This window comes from Molossus molossus, unplaced genomic scaffold (genome assembly GCF_014108415.1).
Source record: "Molossus molossus isolate mMolMol1 unplaced genomic scaffold, mMolMol1.p scaffold_m16_p_11, whole genome shotgun sequence".
Lineage (NCBI taxonomy): Eukaryota > Metazoa > Chordata > Mammalia > Chiroptera > Molossidae > Molossus > Molossus molossus.
The window spans coordinates 88,952,365-88,970,017 of NW_023425346.1; the positions used below are offsets into that span (position 1 = coordinate 88,952,365).

Below are 17,653 nucleotides of genomic sequence, written 5' to 3' on the forward strand. Positions count from 1 at the left end.
TCTATAAAGACAACGTAGATCAGAGTTCGTCTGGGGAGTGGAGGAGCAGACAGGGGTGGTCAACCAGTGACTGCTCAGTGGTATGGTTTCTTTCTGGAGTGACCAAATGTTCTCAATTACATAGTGGTAATAACTACATAACTTTGTTAATACACTAAAACCACTGAACTTTGCACTTGAAAAATAATAATAATAATAAATGGAAAAAAAATTGAAACTAGACCTTCTGATGACTTGGGTAGGAGTGAGCATGAAGGTGGCCATACACACACATATCACTGCTCCACACATCCATCAATGAGCTACTCTTCCTAAATATTGTTATATTGAAATGAAGCCAGAATAACACAGAACCACAAAAGACCAGGCCACTCATATTCACATGCTCAGAAGAATAACAATAACAATTAATAATAACTAAAATTTATTGAGTTGTTTACCATGTGTCAGACCTAAGCACTTTACACAGATTAGCTCATTTCCTTTCTTACGGCAACCCTTTGAGGTACATACTATTCTCATCCTCATTTTACAGATGAGGAAATTAAGGCACAAATAAGTTTCATAATTTGTGTCAGTTCACCCAGTCTGTATTTCACCCCAGGCAATATGACTCATGAGCACTGTGTCATTCTGCCCCAACCGCCTTTGTCTTCTTAAAATCACTTGCGGAATACACTGACTTCCAGTGTAAATCAAGGCAGGAGAGGGTGGAGATTTTAAAACAACCCAAACTACTGACTCAAATAGCAATCCCAGACAGAAAATGAGAAAGACCCAAGGCTCTGAGGATGAGACCCAGCTGAGGGCTGCATCATGCTACTATGATTACAACTGGACGGTGCAACCTCAGCATGAAATTCTAGATTTTACCCAGTACATATAAGACTGGGGATAGATTACTAGAGTTCTCCCTGTCCACAATAATCTAATAATCTAAGTAAGTGACCCATCACAAGTGCAAACAAAAAGTGTATTATGTGTATAACTGTTTATATGTATAACAACATGCATATATGTTTACATACATGGGTGCTCACTAAACCATGAAGGGCAGATGGTAAGTTCTAAGTCCTAAATCACAGGAGAGAAAGAGATGAATAAGGGCAAAGTAATCAAAGAGGACTGCTTGAGGGGGCCTTGAGAACTAACATTTAGGAAGAGGCAGGAAGGATAAAGGTCACTACTTGCGGCAAGTTCAGAGAGAACAAGTTGGATTGTTCCTTCAGCGGCAAGGATGCCTGTCTGATTAAATCAAGAGGTGTACAGTGTTTAATGCACTGGAAAATAAGAGTGGACAGGCAGGAAGGGGTTATGTAAAGTAACAAAAGTCAAGGGAGTGTTTGGACTTGAGAGTAAGAAAAGGTAAATCATGGTCTGTGGCCTTGGCACAGCCGATCTTCATGTCCGAGTGAGCTTCCCTCACTGACCCTACAGCAATGTCAAGGGCTTCAGGACCGCACAGCTTCATGACTCTTGAAATCAATCCAGTAAGCATCTATTGAAATGTCTGTTACCAATTAGAAATGTCCTTTAAAAAACATTATCAATGTTAATATTTGTTCCAATGCAAACATTCAAATAAAGTGTAAATGTACCACTTGGGAAAAAAAAAGTTGTGAAAGCTGTATGGTATCGTACGCAACACTGGCTTCAGTATTTGCTTACCCAAACCCTGGAATTCCACCTTCTATGCTTTTTCGCAATTTCATTTTGATTACTCTGTTTCTGTCACATCTACCCCAAGGCATGACCCAGTGGAACCTTCATTTCCAGAGTTAAAATGTGATCGCTTAAAATTGCGGCCCTGAACAAATCGTGTTGTAAGGTCCCTTCGCAAAGCCACTTAGTGCGCTAATATGCATTAAACTTTTACACAATTCGTAGCTTAACTTGTAATAAATCAACATCCTACTGAGAAAATAGAGATTTTTTTTTTTTAATGTGACAAAATATTTCCTGTGCTCAGTCACGGAAATGGTCTTCTTGTGATAATAAAATGGAGTGACAAAGTATCCAACTCTCCTGCTGGGAGACACAAGCACGGTGGCTCCTGCCGGGAATGCACCCATCAATACACAGGCAGGGCAGCCGTGCTGACCACCCCGGGGAGCTGCTCCCGCCCTTCCCTGCCCGCAACAGCGCCGATTCTCCGCACTTTCCACAGGCACCCACCTGGGCTCAGGGGTCTCTGAGGATCTGTGCTTTCGGGCAAATTCTTACCCAAGGAACAGGACTAGCCTGTAGGGAGGGATCGGGGGCTTAGATTGTGCCTCGGTGTGACCTTAAAGCAAGCCCACCTCCGTAACTCAGACGCACGCGGGGACCCCCACTCCTGACAGCCGTGCCGCAGCCAGGTAACCCCAGGTCCCGGCCGGGGTGCGCACCCACCTGACCAGGGGCTCCTTCTCGGGCGCGGTGGGCTCCTCCAGGCACAGGCACGGGCAGCAGCAGCACACGGTCCTCAGCCAGTCCCTCAGCCCCATGGAGAGCGAGCCGCCCCGCCGGCGCCGGGAGACGCGGAGACAGCCGTGGGGGCGAGCGCGCGCGGCAGGGGCGCGGCCACGGGGCCGGCATCCAGGTGCGGGGACAGCGGTGGCCCGGGCGTCACGGGCCGGTCCTGGCGCATCACGCCGCGGCCGGGGACGCGGGCGAGGCCTGGGTCGCCTCCACGGCCCAGGATCTGCAGGGCCGTGCGCTTTCCTCCACTTGGGTTTTGTTTGGGGCGCGTGTTTTGTTGGAGAGCGCTCGCTCTCTCTGCCCCCCCCCCCCGCGCGCTCATTGGGGCGCATGCGTCCCGAGACGCCCCGCTGCTGCCCTCTAAGGAGGAAGCAGGGACTCCAGCCACACGGCGAAATCCGAGGGCACGGACGCCGCCCGGGCTGGGGAGGGAGCAGGGAGCCCTGGGGTCACAGGGCCGAGGCTGGGCCGAATCTACTCACACGTTTTATTGGCTTCACTCCCCAAGGAAATAACTCCTCCTCCCCAACCCCAAGCCTTTAAAGTAGAGTGTAGGACATTTTTAACAAGTCAGCCCCACGCGGTAAAAGTTAGCATAAGAGTATAGATTGGTGCGTTGTGGAGGGTGTGTGTGTGTGTCAGTACTATATTCACAATGATATTTTAAAAAATTGTTTTCAAGCCTTCCAGTTTTTTAATAACTCCCTCAAGGAAGGCGACCACTATCATTAATTTCTTGCGATTTTCCAGAGCTATTTATGCATGTATGTATGAATGTATTTATTTATGCGTGTACAAACTTGTAAGTATATGTACTCAAATCCCTCTCCTTTTTTTACCCACGCAGTGGCGTACTCCACACATTTCTGCCCTGGCTTGTTGTACTCAGTATATCATGGAAACTGTTTCACAACTGTGGGTGTGGGGGTGTGTGGGTGTGTGTGTAATCGTCCTCTATCATTTTAACAGTTACATATTATGCAGTCACATGAATGCCAATATGTTTAGCCAGGCCCCTATGGATGAACATTTAAGTAAATTTCAGATTTTTGTCATTAAAATAATGCTGCTGTGAACACCTTTGAACAATGTGTTTGGACATGTATAGCTATTGAGTAGATGGTTGGCAGTTGAATTGCTGGGTGAGATGCCTTTCTAAATTGTGATGGATCTTGCCAAGTTGCCCTCCAAAGTCTACACTCTGACTAGCAACACACGAAAGTGTCTATTTTCCTAAACCCCCACCAGTACAAAGTGTCCTTTGTCACCTGGATCATTACAATGACTTCTATTTGCATCTCCCTAAAACAGCTCATCTGATTTTCATTTTTGCCAATCTGGATTATTCAACAAATAATTATTGAGCTTCTGTCATGTGCCAAGCATGTTCTGGGCTCTGGAGTTACAGCAGTGAACAAAAGAAGCAATGTTTGCTCTTATTCTCCTGAAGCGAACATTCTGGCAGGGGGTTCAATAAAACAAGCACATAATTAAGTATGTTAGAAAGCAAAGCATACTGTGGAGAACAACGTGGCAGGAAAGGGGATACGAAGCGCCAGGGAGGGTGTGTCTTGCAGTTTTTTATTTATTTTTAAATATGTTTTCATTGATTTTTTTAGAGAGAGAGGAAGGGAAAGAGAGATAGAAACATGGATGTGAGAGAAACATCTATCGGCTGCCTTCTGCATGCCCCCGACTGGGCATGGAGCCTGAAACCCCCGGCATGTGCCCTGACCAGGAATGGAACAAGGACCTCTCAGTCCATGGAACAACGCTCAATCCACTGAGCCACACCGGCCAGGCTGCTTGCAGTTTTAAATGGGGTGGTCAAGAAAGGCTTCCTGTTAACATTTAAACAAACATTTGAAGGAGATGAGCAAGGTAGTCCTGATATCAGAGGAAAGAGCCTTTTAGGGAGAGTGAAGACCATGTGCAAAACCCCAGAGGAGAGAGAATGAACGATAGGGTGCCTGAGAAACCGCAGGGTTCCAGGGTCTAGAGGTATGTGAGCCAGAAGGAAGAGTAATAGGAGATGATGGAATGAGGGACCTTGTAAGATTTTGTCAGGTCTCTGGATTTTGCTCCATGTGAGCTGACTAACACTTTGGAGGTTTCTGAGCAGAAGCAGTGATGTGGCAGTAGGATCCATTGCTACTTTCTTGAGAAGAATCTGGGTGCCAATGGCTGTTTTAGGGAGATGCAAATGGAAGTCATGGTAATGACCCAGGTGACAAATGGCAGTGGTTTGAACCAGGGAACTAGAGGTGCTAAGAAATGGTTCGACTTTGGATGGAATTTTAAAGTAGAGCCAGCAAGATTTGTGAAAGGGCTGGACGTAGGTTATTAAATAAGGAAGGAAGGGAGAGAGGGAGGGAGAAAGAGAGAGAGAGAGACAGTGAGCAAGCCAGCAAGAAGGAAAGGAAGGAAGGAAGGAAGGAAGGAAGGAAGGAAGGAAGGAAGGAAGGAAGGAAGGAAGGAAGGAAGGAAGGAAGGAAAAGAAAGTCCAAACTTTTGGGTTAACAAACTGTGGAGGTTAAATGGCCAATGACTGAAGCGGAGAGAGTATGGGAGGAGCAGGTTTGGAGGCGTGAGGAGGAAGAGCAAGAGTTTATTTTCAGAAGTGTCAATTCTCATGGGTGGTGTATTAATTTTTAAAGTGTGTCACTGCAAATAAGTTTGCCTGCCCTGGCTACATTAAGAGGCAGAAGGAACGTATCAAGTGCATGTTCACGGAGAGGCTGGCTACTGAGAGATACAGAAGCATCAGAGAGGCTCCTGAGGACTCTGGCTTAGTTGGGGAGATAAGGATCCATTGTGAAAAATTAACCAGACACAACTGGGTTCCAGCTGTCACCAGCCTGCACGGGGCTGAGATATCAAGCCCAACATCGTGTCATTTATCACTTGTAACTGCACCAGGATGGGGGCTAAGTGTTGTTCTTGACAGCAAACTTCCTACTGGCTGGAAAAATCCACTTGGTAGAACACACTGTGTTCTGAAATTGGATTTTGGATTTTAGTCCACTCAGGTTCAAGTAGAAAGTGCCAAAATGTGAACTCAGCCAGCAAGGAGATGAAATGTAGGATCTGACAGCTACTATTAACTATTGGAGTTGGATTTCTTGAAAATAGAGAAACCAGAGAGGGCATTCAGCTCCTGGAAAATGGGGGTGTTCTGCCCCTTTACTAACGTTGACTTAGACAAGTCATTTAATTTTTCTGAACCTCAGTGTTCTGCTCTGCGAAATGGAGATGATGAGTCCAGCCCTACCTACTGGTGACAACTGTGCAACTCAGACGAGATCATTTGAAAACCATAAAGCACTGTAGAAATACCACAATTTAGTGCTATTGATTAACTCCACGTAAATAGGTCTGTTGGGCAAATGCTAGTCCCAATACTACTGGCCTACATGTGACAGTATTTCTTTTCACCTTTGTACTTCTGCAATGTGTGGGCATCTTTTCTGAAAATTTTTTTCATTGATTTATTGATTTTAGAGAGACAGAGAGAGGAAGAGGAGAGAGAGAGAAGCATCAATTTGTTGTTCCACTTACTTATGCATTCATTGGTTGATTCTTGTATGTGCCCTGACCTGGGATCCAACGTGCAACCTTGGTGTATTGAGATGATGCTCTGACCAACTGAGTTACCCTGCCAGGGCTGTGTGGGCATCTTTTATGTAGACTGTTTCAGACCAGATATTTTTAGGAAGCCCTAGAACCACATCTATTTAGCAGAGTTGATCAGGAAGTTAATGCCCCACCTTACGAAGGACCATGTATAGTGTTTGTCTGCTCTAACAACTATCAATATTTTTCTTTTAAAGTTAATTTTAAGTTAATTTATAAGTGAAACACTCCTCTACAAAATTTAAATATTGCAGTTAAAGTTCCCTCTGACTGCAGTCCACAGTCCTGTCCCTTTTCTAGCCTCCCCAAGGTAATCATTATCATCAATGTGGTACCACTTTTTTCCTGGACACATATATACATATGTGCCCCGGTGGTGTATATATAGTATCATTGTGTGTCAGTTTTCTAGTAGTGAGTTTTGTTTTAATTAATATACAAAGTACCCATTAATCTGTCTGCAAGCTTTTTCCACTTAATGCAGTTAGTGTGTCTTGGAGATCTATTCTTATTACTACACCTCCTTCTTTTTAACTGATGTACTCTATTACTTAGTTTCCTAAGGATAAGTGTGTGTGTTTTCATAGTGCTCATCTTCCCAGAGGTTGAATACCTTCATGACTTCCCTGGTTTGGGGGAAAATTGGACCTTTGATAGGAGTACAAATGGCACCAAACCTTCCATCTTCAGCTGCTAGACAGCTAAGATCACATTTTGGCAACCTCATTTCCTTTTTCAGACATCATTCACAGGACAGCAGTGAGCTTTCTTTTTTTTTTTTTTTAGTGTTGCTGCTAGATTGTTTCCACTGCCTGGGTTGACACCAACGCATCACAGTCAGCAACATCTGACATTTACCAAGCACCTCTGGGCACCTGCTGTTGGGGGAGTAGGCAGTCCCCTGGGGTGACTAGTGATTCACAGACCATCAGCTGCTTGTTTTTTAGGTAGGCCTGCGGGTCTATATTCTCAGATTTTTTTTCCATGGCAGGGAAAACGCTAGAGTCTGCTTTGAAAACAACTAGTGTACTTTGAAGTCCTCCCTCTTTAAGAATTTACTGATGACTTCTGAGAGTTGGAGGAAAAGGCATATACAGGGTGAAAAAAAAAAGAAAATCAAAGTACTTAGCTCCCACACATCATTAGTGCATTCCACAGAAAAGCTATGCTTGCAGCAACATAGCACAAGCTGGTGTCATTCCATTATTCATTCAACAAATATTTAGTGAGCCAGGTACTGGAGATACAATGGTGAGCTCAATGTAGGTTCCATTCATAAAGATGGATTTGTTTTTTGTTTTTTTTTGCAATATCCCCAGCACCTACAACAGTGCAGGCACACAGTAGGCACTCAACAAATGTGTTGAATAAATGTATAAAAGCAGAAAAAGAACTATTTAGTGAACCCAGAGTTTGCATGAGAATTTATATTTAATTTCTAAAGGGTCTGCCTATGAGCTGCCTAAATCCCATAGGGAAAATATAAAGAGCACTTTCTCCATTAGACTTGCCTTCTTGGCCTGACATGGAAACAACTGCTCTTGCAGAAGGAGAGAAGGCACCTACTGAGCAGGCGCGAGTCTCATGCGCACCCTTGTAGTGCCCAAGTGAGGAAGAATGGGGAAACAGGAAAAGTAAGCCAGTTGGACGAAGAGTGGGAGACCTTCCTGCAGAAAATCAACTAGAGACACAAAAACTAGGGGAACGGGTACTGGCAAGGCAAAAACAATGGCCACTCAGTGATAGTAGCTGCTGATGCACTGGCTCAAATGCATTGTGTGTGTCCATGGAGCTTCTGCCATCTGGAATGGACAGAAAGGACTCCAGCCCCAGGTTCTAGCAGGTCCAACACCCAGTAACTCAGGGTACAGGGGCTTTTTGCAAAAAGGACTTCAGAATCCCAGTGCATCTCCTAAAAATCCAGCTAGTTCACTGATGAGTTCAGCAACATCTACTCCCCAAACCAGACAGAACAAGAGAAATGACTCCACCGGATGTCAAGGAACTCTCGTGTGAGGCTGTTGGCAGAGGCCGAGCTCCTCAAAGGGTGATCCTAAATGCCTGCACTGGAATTCTTAGGGATGCTTGTTGACACTCCGGATTCCTAGACCCTACTTGAGAGCTTCTGAAATGTAAGGTCTGAGGTTGGGGCCCCAGAATGTACCATTTTATCAGGCTCCCAAGCAGGGCTGGGACTCGGCTGAGGGTAATGAGGAATTTAGGGTATATTTAAGGAGACACTCACTCTTAGGGCACAACCCTGAGAGTGAGCATGTCCTTAAATGTTGCACTCCAGGCCCCTCACCTCCTTGGCCCCAGTCCTGGCCTACTCTAGAGGTTTGAGAATTCTGAGGCATACCCTTATGGATTGAACTGTGTCCCCTCTAACATTCATACGTTAAAGTCTTAATCCCTAGCACCTCAGCATATGACTGTATTTAAGTAGGGTCTTTAAAGAGGTACTTAAGGTTAAAGGAGGTCATTAATCCAACATGACTGGTCTCCTTATAAGAAGAGGATATTAGAACACAGACAAGAGGGAAGACCCAGGGAGAAGCCAAGGAGGGAGGCCTCAAAATGAAATCAACCCTGCAGACACCTCGATGTCCAACTTCTAGCCTCCAGAACTAGTAGAAAATACATTTCTGTTGCTTAAGCCACACAGTGGCAGCTTGTTATGGCAGCCCCAGCAAACTAACCACCAAGTTTGAGAACCATTGGCAAGGTGGTTAAGAGCATGGGCTCCGGGATCACAGTGCCCCCATGTGGTTGCAGTCGGGATTGGGCTAAATACACAAAGAGAGCACTTGGTACAATTTCATGGAAACCAGGAAGCGCTCTGTAAACATCAGCTATAATTACTGTTGTTAATTAAGTATACATACTTTAGTCAGACTCTATCCCATCGCCTTCCATAGCCAGTTGTGAGCACCTGAAATTATTTATTTCAACAAATATTTGAGTGTCGATGAAAAGTTAGTGTCCACTTTATAAGCATGGCACTGTGCTCAACCTCTTGTGGAATACAAAGATGAAAAATACGCAGTACTCATCCTTATAGTACTACCCAGGGAAAAACCTGGAAAATTGATACTGAAATGTTCAGTATTTACTTGTGCCCAAGGCAACCATTCTTTTGATTGCTTTCCTTACCTCACCCCAGCTTTCTCATGTTTAACTATCCTGTCATACCTAACTATACTTCCATAGCCAACCACTCTGCCATATTTTACTATACTCTCATAGCTAATTATGCTGCTCTATCAACAATATTCCCATATCTAACTAAGTCCACTGTCACCGCTAACTGTCCTGTTATAACAAACACTTTTCAGATGACCAGAACAGCCCCACTGGTGTGACCATGGAACCTGACCTTTTCCCACTTCCCTACCATCCCAAGTATTCTACACTCTCCAAAGTCTCTCCATATATACCTAACTAAAATTAAGCGTTCCTAATTCAATTAAACTCTACTTACTATACATTATTAAGCACCTGCTATATGCAAGGTGATACCAAGTTACAAAATAGAAAGCATGCCCTAACAGGCTGACTCCAAAAATGAGGGTAATGGAGGGTACATGAACACTGTTCATATTTGCCATAAAAGGCTCCCAAAGGTTTGCCCCAACTTTAAGCCCAGCTCTTACCAACCTGTGTTACTAGATAGCCAAATATATGCCATTGGGTGTTTGGTTTTCCACCTATTTATATTACTTATTTCTTCATAACACTCACAGAGAGACATAAACAAGCCAGAACCCTGCAACTTTCTACAGAACCAAAACTCCTGGTCAAGCTCCCCATTAAAGTTATAGTATACAAACCCTCCTGTGGTTCTCCATGCTGCCACCTCGTGGGCTTCCCTTGTAAATGAACCGCAGTTTCTTCAGAGAGGAATCTGACAAGGGTTAGAAAGCTGTCACTCTGCAGAGGGGAAGTGGTTGTCACTACAATGCCTCTGCAGACTTACATCTCAAAGGGTCCCGCTATATCCAAATGGAGGGTTTAAAGTCGGCTAGAGTCAGCCTGTTAGGGCAATGCTAAATTGAACAGAAAGTCCTCGCTTCACTTGGCTAGCAGGTGCCATGTAATTATTCTTTTACTATTTCATTTGACCTTACTAAGCATTGCTTCTTGATTTATTAGCCTGGAATCTATGGAAAAGTGCATAGGACATTACATATGTTTCTTAACTTCTGTCAAAGAGTAATCTAAATGAATAATTTGAGTGAAAGAGTTTTGGTTTTTAAATTTTATTATTTAGCTGTTTATGTATTTAAATAAACCTGTCTTGGAAACAGCTTGATGACAAATTAAAAGAGGAAAGTGCAATTCCCCAGAGGGAGAGCTGTCTTCGGTGAAAATTCCTTCTGATAAATGGGCTATCTTGTTCTGCATGGTGATGGAGGTGACGTAGGAATTGGGGTGAGGAGCAGGGAATGGGAAGAAGCTGGAACAGAGAAGATGAAGCAGGAATGAGGGAGGCTGGTGTCTGCCGAGCACGGTTGTGAGCTGTGTCTGAAGGAAGGTGGTAGTCAGCCAGCCCCTCCACAACAGGACAACCCCACAAACCGGGACTTAGAAAAAGAGCCAGACTCTCAACAAACTGATAGAGCCCAGCCGATGTGAATCAGTGGTTGACCCATGCACCAAGAGGTCACCAGTTCAATTCCTGGTTAGGGTGCATGCCCAGGTTGTGGGTCCAATCCCCACTGGGGGCATGCAGGAGGCGGCCAGTAGATGTACTCTCTCGTCGATGTTTCTATCTCTCTCCCTTCCTCTCTCTCTCCAAAAATCAATAAAGAAAAAAAAATTTTGTAAAACACTGATAGATGCCTCATGTTCTCCTTGGTCAAACCGAGGCCCCATTTAAGGATATACCATGAGCACCCTCTCCATGACTATGTGAAGTCTGCTCACTTGAGTCTTAAGCTCCACCCTCCCTTCCCATGCTGAGCATCACAAGGGGCTTCTCTCCCTTAGCTGGGTGTCAGCCATTTTCAGTTTAGAAAGGCTTTGTCACTCCAGGTAGGAATTTTACACCGAGCCATCCTGCTTACCTCTTACACCCTTCCCCGTTCCCCACCATCCCCTCCACCCAAACACCAGAAGAGGCTGTTTTAAAGACCGTGAGAGGAAAAAAGTGAAAAACGTGGAGAGAAGACCTCTAGTACCTGTAGCAAAAGAGCAAAGCTTCTCAGCTGAGAGGAGCTAACCCTCCGCTGGAACTGTACATGTATCACGCAGCATCACATGGTATCACACAGTGGTTTCCAGGGAAGCCGCCCCGAGGTGGAGGTAGCGTCCAGGAGGGTTACCAGGGAAGAGAAGGGAAGAAAGTGGAGCAGGACCGGGCCTCCGCCAGCCCTAAGGAGAGCTCTGCAGATAGAACTGTCACTGGTGAGGGCTTCTCGCCCTCCCTCACGCTAGAAATCAAGAGAGGAGGGGAAAGGTGTTGGTTGGGATTTAAAAATGCCTTTATTTCAGGAATAGTTTTTACATAGACAAATTTGATAACATGAAAAGGCACAGAATGATTTTTCCATACAAATTACAAGCTCCTATAAAGTATAGAAGTACATTCTTAAGATGTTAAGGCATTTGGGGACAAAAGACATCTCCTTTTTTCCTTAATTTAAAGATTGGCTTTATACTTCACAGACTCCTTCATCCTTTTGACATCAGAAAGGTCCCCTGGTCCCTCCGGCCAGTTGTCATGATCTGTTAAGTGGAACACATGTCACTTACAAATCTATTAACCTTACAAGTCCCCCCAGTTTCCACCAAACCCTCCTGTTATTTTCCCTGAAAGTAACAAGAAATTATTAGGACAAATAGCACAGGCTCTGAGAAAATCCTGGATTTGATTCCCAGCTCTGTCACTTTACTAGCTTTTCAGAATTTGGAGAAATTACTCTTCCTGAGCCTCAGTTTTCTCATCTATTAAAGGGCATAATCACATCTATCTTCTAAAGTTGTGAGAATTCAATGTGACACCCTATGCACAGCCCTTGGCATACTGTAGACATTCAATAAATGTGACTTTCTTAATGATGATTTACAACAACGTGCTTACTCTGTACCCGGAACATCTAGCTGCCCGCCCAGCATTCAGCCCCTCACCTCCTCCTCCTCCCACAGCCTGGGGGCACTTAGAATTCCATGAGGTTCTGCAAGTGATCTCACTCAGACCGCTGACTGGTGGCCGACTGACCTGAGTCAACCAATGCACTCCATTCCCCTGGCTGTGGTTATTGGTTAGGGATAGGCATTTGCATAAATTAGTCCAAAGCAGAGTAGATGTCAGAATGTGGTTAGAAATGTTGAAAGAAAGTCCTTCCCCTCCCATCTCTCTCTGTCCAGATGGATGTGAACAAAGAAGCTGTAGGAACAGCAGGCAGCCATCCTGCCACAAGGAGAGTGAAAGCCAACATCATAGAAGCAAAAACAGAAGTAAGAGTAAAAATTGTCCTTGATGAGGACACTGAGCTGCTGAGTGAAGTGTCACCTGCTTGTCAGTTACTCGAGGCAACACATTCCTTTATGGCTCAAGCCAGTTTGGGTTGCGTCTAAAAGCATCTTGTCTGTCCCAGGGCTTTAAATGTTCGTTATCTGATTTGATCCTCCCAACAGCTTACAAAATCAATGCTATAAGTGAACCCACTTGATAGAAAAGAAAATGGAGGCTTATAGAATTAATTTCCCAAGGTCAAAGAGCTAAGAGGGGTACCAGGTTCCGATCGCAGGCACCCTCACTGCAGGGCTGGCAACCTTCAAGCAAACTCTACAAGGAAGGCTGAATATTCCCACTCATCATTTTGCGGGACTATATTCTTAAAAAACAGATGTAGCTGCTTTCCTTAAAAACTTAAAAAATGTTTTTGTACTGATAAAAAGTGTTAGAATGACAAGAGAAAATCATTTCACTGGAGGCCTGGAGAAGCAGCCACCTGGAATTTCTCTCTTTACCAAAAAAGAGTGAACTCACCTTAACAAATACTTCTGACTCAACTCTGCCAGTGAGAGATGTGGAGTCTCTCCCACTCTTGCTGTTTTAAGTACTATCAGAAAACAAAGCTGCATAACCATGTGCACGTCTGTGTTTACAACTGAGATCCTTAAAACCAAAGTATCTTGTGTCCCTCACCATTGATGCTATTAGTGAAGAAATATATGTGGGAGGGAGAAAGAATAAGTAATATTCCAGTTCTATACTAATCATTTATTAATGTAAAGGTCCTTAGCCTTGATTGAATTGTTAGCATATGAAAAGGTAGGTTGAACCTGGGTCCCTGATATGAAATTCAAAGACACATGTATTACCTGAACCACATTTTAATTTGCTAGTAGCCACTTAATCAACTATCTTGAGCACTAGTTTGAATATGTTTGAATTTTATATCTTTTTTTATATTTTGGGAGTGATTAACTTGAATGTGCCTTTTAGTTTCCATAGATTTGTTTTTTCATTTGTAAAATTAGGATACTGGACTAATTAAAAAAAAAAATTTTTTTCTTTGTTGATTTTTAGAAAGAGAGTAATGGAGAGGGAGAGAGAGATAGAAACATCAGTGAGAGAGAGCATGATTGGCCACCTCCTGCATGCCCCCCACTGCGCATTGGGCCCATAACCTGGGCATGTGCCCTGACCAGGAATCGAACTGGCGACCTCTTGATGCATGGGTGGATGCTCAACCACTGAGCCACACCGGCTGGACTGATTTTTAAAACTATGTTTTTATTGAATTTTTAGAGAGAGAAGAAGTGGGAGAGAGATAGAAACATGAACGAGAGAGAAACTCAATGGGCTGCCTCCTTCACACCCCCTGCTGGAGACTGAGCCTGTAACACAGGCATGTGTCCTGGGAATCAAACCAAGACCTCTCAGTCCATGGGCCAACACTCAATCCACTGAGCCACACTTGCCTCGCTGGACTGATTTTTTTTTTAGGACCCTTTCAACCCCCAAATTCTCTGGTCTAGTCATGAGACACACACATGCACTCCCCTCCCCCCCCACACACACACATTTGTGTGTAATATCTATTTAGTTGAGCCTTATTAAACTGTTTTGTATATCAAAAATGAATACAGCAAATTCATATGGTTCATTCAATCTATATCCCAAAGATAGCGTAAAAGAGCACCATAACCCCTCTCCACCTAACAGGTCCGATTCTTCTGCTCAGACCTTACTGAGGAATAAAGAGGAACTCAATCTAAAAGAATATGGCAACTTCTTGCCTTTTTTCCTATCTTCTCCTTACACATATGGTCTCATATTGAGAATATTTTTTAAGGTTCAAATTCTACTAACTTACACACACACACACACACACAAACTGCCTTTTTAAATATATATAAATTCCATAAATAAAGATATTTAGATATTTTTGTGATGAGGAACATTCCTTTCAAAACCGTATCATAAATATAAACATTTTACACATTTTGATGTGCTGACAGAACACTCTAAGATAATTTGAAAATGTGAACACGAAAAGGCATGAAGTTCACTAACTCACTGCTTGACTGCTTACCTGGTATTTCATTAATGTGAGTGTACAGAGACTGGCCCCCATCCACTTCAACCAACTGTCCGGTGATGAAGGAAGCTGCTGGAGATAGCAGAAAACATACCAGGGGGGAAACCTAGAAATGGAAAAACACACACAAAAGGAGACATGTCTCATATTTGCCTGCTTCCCAATCTTGAGCAACACATCTCAGAGCCCACGTCTGCGACATGAATTCCAAGGTGTACGTGTACCAGAATCTGACAGGACATAGATAACTGCCTTTTTTCTTTTTTATTTGAGCATCATGAAAATCAGGTAAGAGATTAGGGTGAAGACAGCGAGATAGGACAGATCCTCTGACAATGTCAAATAAGCTACACAGGGCTTAATTTGGGCTCTTTTCCATTTCAAACAACTCAGTTCCTTCTACACCTTTAAGTGCCCCCCACAACTATACTTCTCATCACTGCCACCAACTATACTTCTCATCACTGCCACGTGCCTTTTATATTTGTGTCCCCAAAATAGTCAATGTGCCTGTAAAATAACGTGGCATGCTCATCTGTTCAGTCTGTGGTCCTGCAGGCTAAACACCCAGCAATTCAGACTACAAGGACTTTCTGCCCAAAGGAATTCAGAATCCCAGTGCATCCCCTAAAAATCCAGCTAGTTCACTACTGAGTTCAGCAACATCTACTCCCCAAACCAGACTGTACGAGAGAAATGACTCCACCAGATGTCAAGGAACTCTCATGAGAGGCTGTTGGCACAGCCGAGCTCCTCAAAGGGTGATCCTAAACGCCTGCACTGGAATTCTTAGGGATGCTTGTTGACACTCCGGATCCCTAGACCCTGCTTGAGAGCTTCTGAATGTAAGCCCTGTGGTTGGGCCTCAGAATCTACCATTTTATCAGGCTCCCGGGCAGGGCTGGGACATGCATGTGCCTAATGAGGGGCTTAGGATGCCACACTTAAGGAGGTGCTCACTCTTGGGGCAGACCCTACACTAGCACAACCCCGAGAGTGAGCACATTCTTAAATTTTGTGTCCATGGCTTGCTTGCCTCACTCTAGTCTTGGTCCTGCACTGAGCACTGTAGCCACGTTTGTTCACATGGCTTTGCCTCTTTGAGACACTGAGACCCTGGAGAGCAGGCATAGCTTTCTCTCCACCCTTGCGCACCCAGCAGCTCATATAGAAATGAACTGTCTCAAACGGAGGCCACTAGCCCTGTGGCACTACCTAAACACTTGCCACAGGGCTAGTCTGAATTGAGATGTGCTGTAAATATAAAATACGCACCAGGCTTTGAAGACTTGCTATGAAAAGCAGAATGTTAAATATCACATAAATAGTTTTTATATTGATCATATGTTGAAATGATAATGCTTTAAACATATCAGGTTAAGTAAAATATATGATAAAACTAAGGTTACCTCTTTTTACTTTTCTTTTTTAAACTCATCTGTATTGTTGAATTACAGATGTTTCTACCTTTTTTCCCCATTGACCCCCTCCTCCCCATTCCCACCCCCTCCTGCCTTCCCCACACTATTGTCGGTGTCCATTGGTTACACATATATGCATAGAAGTTCTTTGGTTTATCTCATCCCACCCTCCCTCCCCCTTTCCCTTTGAGGTTCATCAGACTAACAACCAATTTGTACTTCTTCATTCCTTCATCTTTTTCACCTATCCTCCCACCCCCACCCATCTGGCAAGCAACAAAAAGTTCTCTGTATCTATGAGTTTATTTCTGTTCTGCTTGCTCATTTTGCTTGTAGATTCAATTGTTGATAGATTTGTATTATTTGCCATTTTATTCTTCATATTTTTGTTCTTCGCCTTCAAGAAGACCCTTCAACATTTCATATAATACTGGTTTGGTAGTGAAGAATTCCTTTAGCTTTTTCTTGTCTGGGAAACTCTTAATTCTAAATGATGGCTTTGCAGGATAGAGTAATCTTGGTTGTAAGCCATTGCTTTTCATCACCTTTAATCTCTCTTGCCACTCCCTTCTGGTCTGCAAAGTTTCTTTTGAGAAATCAGCTGACAGTCTTATGGGAGCTCCTTTGTAGGTAACAGACTGCTTTTCTCTCACTGCTTTTAAGATTCTCTCTTTGTCTTGAACCTTCGGCATTTTGATGATGATGTGTCTTGGCGTGGGCCTCTTTTGGTTCAACCATTTGGGACTCTCTGTGCTTCCTGGACTTGTATGTCTGTTTCCTTCACCAAGTTAGAGAAGTTTTCTGTCGTTATTGTTTCAAATAGTTTTTCAAATTGTTGCTCTCTCTCTTCTCCTTCAGGCACCCCCAAGATGCGAATGTTGGCACGCTTGAAGTTGCCCCAGAGACTCCTTACACTATCCTCATTTTTTTGGATTCTTCTTTTTGCTGTTCTAGTTGGGTGTTTTCTGCTTCCTTATATTCCAAATCGATAGTTTGTTTCTTGGCTTTCCCTACTCTACTATTGATTCCCAGTAAATTATTCTTTATTTCAGTTAGTGCATCCTTTTTCTGACTGGCCCTTTTTTATGTTGTTGATGGTCTAAGTTCCTCAGAGGTCTCCTAAGTTCCTTGAAGATCTTACTAAGTCCCTTGGATGTCTCACCAAGTTCCCTGAGCAACCTTATAACCTGTGTTCTGAACTCTGCATCTGTGGAGCCCCCAGTCTCGCCGCTGGGGGCTGGGGAGTGCTGCTGCCCAGTGGGGCTCAGCTCCTGCTCAGCCTTTGCTGTAGGTTTTTTTGAGGGGGGGAATAGTTCTCTGCTGCTGGTCTGTGCTTCTGTTGCCTGGGGATGGATGTCTGCTCTCCAGCCTCTGTCGCTGGGGGTATATCTCAACTCTGATTAGGCTGCTACTGCTGGGGATGATGCTGGGCTCCTGGCCTTTTGCGGTTTCTGCAACCAGCACCTTGGCAGCTCCACCGCTGTGCACTGGTCTGTGTTGACACAGGGTGTCCATTGGCCCGATGGTGCCAGGTGCACTGGTGGGCTCAGGTACCAGATGCTGCTTGTTTGAGAGATTTTAGGAATC

General features: G+C 44.1%; 2 protein-coding genes across 2 annotated transcripts in view; both read right to left on the minus strand.

Moving 5' to 3' along the window:
* MREG (melanoregulin) overlaps positions 1 to 2,730 on the minus strand; it is a 55,903-nt gene extending 53,173 nt beyond the window's left edge. Inside the window, exon 1 of the mRNA XM_036254826.1 lies at positions 2,392 to 2,730. Within this exon, the coding sequence (XP_036110719.1) occupies positions 2,392 to 2,486 (95 nt within the window). The 5' untranslated portion in view covers positions 2,487 to 2,730. The remainder of the gene's footprint in view (positions 1 to 2,391) is intronic.
* Positions 2,731 to 11,565: 8,835 nt separating this feature from the next.
* Positions 11,566 to 17,653, minus strand: part of PECR (peroxisomal trans-2-enoyl-CoA reductase) — a 49,476-nt gene continuing 43,388 nt past the window's right edge. The window contains exons 7-8 of the mRNA XM_036254824.1: positions 14,640 to 14,751; positions 11,566 to 11,820 (exon numbers count right to left, since the gene is read on the minus strand). Of these exons, the coding sequence (XP_036110717.1) occupies positions 11,735 to 11,820; positions 14,640 to 14,751 (198 nt within the window). The 3' untranslated portion in view covers positions 11,566 to 11,734. The remainder of the gene's footprint in view (positions 11,821 to 14,639; positions 14,752 to 17,653) is intronic.